This window comes from Fragaria vesca, linkage group LG2 (genome assembly GCF_000184155.1).
Source record: "Fragaria vesca subsp. vesca linkage group LG2, FraVesHawaii_1.0, whole genome shotgun sequence".
Taxonomy (NCBI): Eukaryota; Viridiplantae; Streptophyta; class Magnoliopsida; order Rosales; family Rosaceae; genus Fragaria; species Fragaria vesca.
Window position 1 is genome coordinate 9,886,244 of NC_020492.1, and position 5,016 is coordinate 9,891,259.

General features: G+C 38.9%; 3 protein-coding genes across 3 annotated transcripts in view; 2 read left to right on the forward strand and 1 right to left on the reverse strand.

Annotated features, from left to right (window-relative positions):
- LOC101313184 (sterol 3-beta-glucosyltransferase-like) overlaps positions 1-1,001 on the forward strand; it is a 7,792-nt gene extending 6,791 nt beyond the window's left edge. The window contains exon 14 of the mRNA XM_004292337.1: positions 514-1,001. Coding sequence (XP_004292385.1) covers positions 514-681 — 168 coding nt within the window. The 3' untranslated portion in view covers positions 682-1,001. The remainder of the gene's footprint in view (positions 1-513) is intronic.
- A 1,206-nt stretch (positions 1,002-2,207) lies between these two features.
- LOC101301446 lies at positions 2,208-3,036 on the forward strand. The gene is made up of 2 exons (XM_004290183.1): positions 2,208-2,315; positions 2,414-3,036. Exon 2 carries the CDS (start codon positions 2,416-2,418, stop codon positions 3,034-3,036), a length of 621 nt encoding a protein of 206 aa, XP_004290231.1. The 5' UTR covers positions 2,208-2,315; positions 2,414-2,415.
- Positions 3,037-3,915: 879 nt separating this feature from the next.
- Positions 3,916-5,016, reverse strand: LOC101313481 (putative F-box/LRR-repeat protein 23-like). The gene is made up of 2 exons (XM_004292338.1): positions 4,670-5,016; positions 3,916-4,519 (listed from the first exon to the last, which is right to left on the reverse strand). The coding sequence occupies exons 1-2, from the start codon at positions 5,014-5,016 to the stop codon at positions 3,916-3,918; spliced, it is 951 nt and encodes a 316-aa protein (XP_004292386.1).

The following is a 5,016-nucleotide window of genomic DNA, read 5'->3' on the forward strand; positions in this document are numbered from 1 at the left end:
TTTTTATTTCGTTGGCTAAAACCTTTCTTCTGGTAGTGATTGTTATCGGCTTCTAATTTATTAAGTTAATTTAGCTTTGGTATTTATTTATTTGTTTATTATATATATATATACACAATATATGATCAAATCTAATTTTATCCACAATAATATATGTTTAAGAAATTATAGTATATTCTATTTCATGTTTTGTTTGAATATTTTGGCAAACTATTTATATTGGGTAACTTCAAAAAAAAGTCAAGTAAAATGTCAAAAATGCCCTCAAAATCTAACGGTGTTAGTGAACAAAATGCTAACGGAATGAAACCTGAGGTATGAAAATGCAAGTTTTTATAGTTAGGTATGAAAATGAAAGGTTTCTTCCAAAACAATTCTAATTTCTTTTTCCAGTATTTTGTTGTTTCCAAAAAAGAAAATTGTTCGGGGTAGGAAGTATGAAGGTTTATTTACTTCTTTTGTTTTTATCTGGGAAGAGAACCATGAAATGAACTTACCCAAAAATTATTTCAGGTGAAGGAGCGTGCTATTGAACTTGCAAAGGATATGGAGAATGAGGATGGTGTGACAGGAGCAGTCATGGCCTTCTTTAAGCATCTTCCTCCCAAAAAGCCAGAATCTGAGCCAGAAACCACGTCATCGGGCCTTTTCTCGATAAGTAGATGTTTTGGTTGTTCCTGAATCCATCGTATATATCCGTTTCTGTCCCGTTATTTTGTCCCCCATAGTGTAGCATGAAGAAAGTTCATTGCTGGGTCTCCAAAGAACGAAGAGTGATCCTTGTTGATTATTAGTCTTGTTCATAGTTCTCATTCCCTACTGTAAAATGTGTAATTATCCACATCCACAACATATTTGTTCACATTTCACATTCATTCAGAGAAAGTTATGATCCGTTCTTAAAGCTGATTCTGATTTAGTGACCGTAATTCGACAGTAAATTTTTGTGAATGGAAACATTTTCTTCCGAACGAAATTGATGTAAATGATGCATACGTTCACTTCTTACTTCTCATACAGCTCGAGTCTAACTTTAGAATGTGTCTGGTTGATGATGTTATCACTTATCAGTGCTGTCTTGTAGGCTCTCAATTATTGTTCCTTTTCTGTTCACAGACTCAAAACTTTGTTCTTCCACGGCTTCCGGTTTTGATCATCACAAGCAGATGAGTACAGAGAGAATGGCATGGAGGGATATCGGACACTGTCAACAGCGGTTTCCAGCCGCTGAACGAGCGCCACCTGTAAACTAGAGACATGGGAGAGGCAAGTTTTGGATTCACCTACTGGGCAAGTGACACACTGACGTGAAGGTTCAGTGCATACAAAAAAAAAAGAAACAAGTGAATACAAAATTGGTTTAAAAATGAAGAAAGATTGGTGGGTGCAGGAATAGAGAAGATGAGACTAGTGGCCGTTAGCCCCATCCCCATTTATACAGGGGCAGAGGATCAATGCAAACACATTGCATCAGAGAGATAGGGAGCAAGAGCCATTTGCAATTTTTATTGCATGCAGAAAAAGATATATATGCAATATATATTGGGGCAACCAAACAGAGGCACCAGTGAGCAGTGTGAGTTCCAGGCTAGGCCAAGTTGTGGGGGACTCTGGCTTTAGTCTCTAAGCTTTTAAGTCACCCAATCCTTCCAGATTGGCCACTGCAGAGATATCACATATCTAAAGCTTTAGCTCTACTCTGACACTCACTCTTCCATTGATTCTTTTCTCTCAAAATTGATTACCCTTTTCCTTTGATTTAGATCAATTTTCTTAAACTGTCAAACTAGTTAATTACCGAGAAACAGTTGTGGCAGACCTGGTTAGACCAAGAGTTAAATGGGTGATTAATAAAGTCACAGATATTAATTTTGGGACCTAACTCTCCTGCAAAAGGAAGCCAAACTGCTCAAGAAAACGCTTAAATTTTTCTGATAAAAGCAGAGAGATAATAACTAGTTGGGAAGTGAATGCCATCCAATCCCATGAAGCTTTTTTCTTCAAGAGCTATTGGTGGGAACGAAGGGGATGATTTATTGAATTGGGAAGTGGAACCTCTCTCCCCCTCTCTCTCTCTCACTTATCTCTTCTGTTCCCAAGCCCATACACTCCCCTCTGTGTCAAGCACTCTATTTAATAATTATGCTGATCAGAAGACTCTTCACATTTTCCAACTAGTCCTTCAGAACTTGGCTTCTGAACTCTCTTCTCTGATCACTTCAAAAGCCAAACCTCCAAACCCAGTGCTTCAGTTTCATCATTTTTGTTTCTTCTTTCCTCTGTCAACCACAACACTTTTTCTACTCTTTTTGAAGGTACCTTCTAAGTCTTAACTTCCTCTCTCAAATTAAATTACACAACTTTATTTGGTTTTCTCATTTGGGATTTTGTTATTTTTGAATTTATGTTGCAGAAATGGAAGATGAGGAGAAAGTTGTTACAACCCAAAATGGTGATGATCAAGGAAGCAATAAAGAAGAAGATGCAGCCTCAAGACTATTCCCTTGTCTCTTTTGTTCAAGGAAGTTTTACAGCTCTCAAGCCTTGGGAGGCCACCAAAACGCTCACAAGAAAGAAAGAACTGCTGCAAGAAAAGCAAAACGTGCCTCTGATCACTATGCGTCAGTCAATTTTCCATCACATATTGCACCACCACCAATGGTTTTTGCTCCAAATCATCACTTGGGCCTCTTGCACCCTTCAGTGTTCATGACTTCTCATGCTTCCAACCTCAGATACTTACCTAATCACCAATATTCAGACCGTTTCGGATCAAATGGTGCGCCCAAGTTTGGGAATCTGATGTACTATAGTGGGAATACATGTTCAAGCAATGTTAACAATGGTTACAATAGTCACTGTGAGGAAGATGAGAAGAGCTTCTTGAATTGGCAGAGGAACACAAGATGCAACGGTTTCGGTGGAGGGTCTTCTCAACATTCATCAATGATAACTGACAATCACAGTAGTCTTGGGAGTACTAATGATCATAAGGGTCATGAAGAGCATAAACTTGATCTTTCTCTCCATTTGTAGAGAAGTTTGATGAAATTAGTTGCATTTTTTTGGTCTGAATAATAATCAAGCATCTCTAGCTTTAGTTGGTCATTTTTCAGTGTGTACTCGCCAAAAGGCCAATTTTCATGGTTTTTTGGCCTTTCGGCCATTGCTTAGATATATTTGCATTAGAAAGATTAGGCAGAATATCATTGTTTAAGGATATCTCCTATGTTCAGTAGTAAGTCCAGATATTGAACTACCTATATACTGTTCCTTTTGGCTATGAGAATTACCTTTTCCAGAACTTGTTCATTTGTTCCTTGGCAAATGCTTCTAAACTTGTTCACTATCTTAGGTTTAGTTGCCTTTCCTTTGGCTGTGAGAATACGTCTTCCAGAACATGTTCATGTGTTCCTTTGCAAATGATGCTTCTAAAGTTGTTCAATATCTTGCTAAACCTTAGATATTGTATAAAAGCTATGAAGCACGCACCAGACTCCTACGCAGACAAGATGACACGACGCGAAACAAATTCAAACAATACTGCAATATGCGATTGCACTAGACAAGTTGTTATAAGAACAAGAGGGATTCCAAGTAACAAGAGTAAAAGTGGCAAAGTCAATGAATAATTTGGTAATGTTATGCATCATATATCACACTATATTGTAGCCGTTGCGCAGAGAAATATTACATTCACACTATTTGGCGATCGACCATCATTATAGCGACAACCTGCTTTCCCAAAATTAGTATTAGTTCAAGCAGAAGCTGATATAGCAGCAATTATTGACTAAATAACCCAAATTAATAATAAGTTCTCAATATTAAGCACTAGAAACTGAAATGATTGAAGACTGTACGTTTCTCGCTATGTAACTGGAAACCAAATTATAACGTCCAGTTCTTAGATTGTCATGAACTCACGATATAGTTCTTAGATTCTTCCACAAACTCCTTGTGGACAAGTTTTTCTGCTGCAAGACGTTCATAGTCATGTTTAGAATCATGAGGAAGCCGCAAGTTTTTGATACTGTCGATGCATCTGCTTTGCAATTCTTCATCCAGTTTAACAAGCCAATGATGAGCCAGCTCAGGCTCCAGATTAATATGCCAACATTGACGCAGATCAAGTGACTCAAGCAGCGGACAACCATCAAGAATGGCGCCCAAGCCCTTGCTAGTGAGCCTATTTTCAAAAAGCTGGAGGTGCTGCAAACCCTGCATCGTCCCTGCTATAGCAAATGCATCGCCATCCCATCCATCAAAATTATATTTAGTGTTGTGATTGTTGTACTTGTTCAATTTCAACGATTTCAAACGAGGGCAACAACGGCCAATCACTTCAAGATAGCCATGCTGTATGCAATGGAACATATTGAAGGGAGTAATATCGAGTCTGTAGTTGCAGTAAGAAATTTCAAGGTCCTCCAACAACGGGAGCATTGGTGCCGCTTCAATCAGTCCACTATTTGCTATGTCAGAATACACAATACAAAGCCGTTTGATTCCCCTACAACTATTGAAAAGGTTTATGAATGAACATGTTAGCGTGGGTACAACTGGAAGAAGATCCAAAATCCAAATCGACATAAACATTCATTGATGAATTATAGATAATAAAGAAACTTCAACATGCATGCTTATAACTTATAGAAAATTACAATACCTATCAGTGATATACTTAAGGAGATCATCGGGCCCGAAGTTGTGCACACTGATGTCGACGAGGTTGCCACAGCTAAGATCAATGGCTTTCCTACACAACTTGTCCATGGGGTAGGGCGAGGGCGACTCGCCATAAACCGAAACATCGCACATGTCGATGGTGAGCCACTTTCTAGGGTCCTTGCAGATTTTGCGCCATGTCGTGCACACGTTCATGGCTGTCACCAGAATCTCGATGGCTCCCAATTGTAATAGTATCGAAGCCGTGACGTCGTCAGGGAGGTCGATCCAGCTCCGGGGGTTTTGATTTCTGTCTTGCCGCTGGGTTTTGTTTGAGGGTTCTGCCAT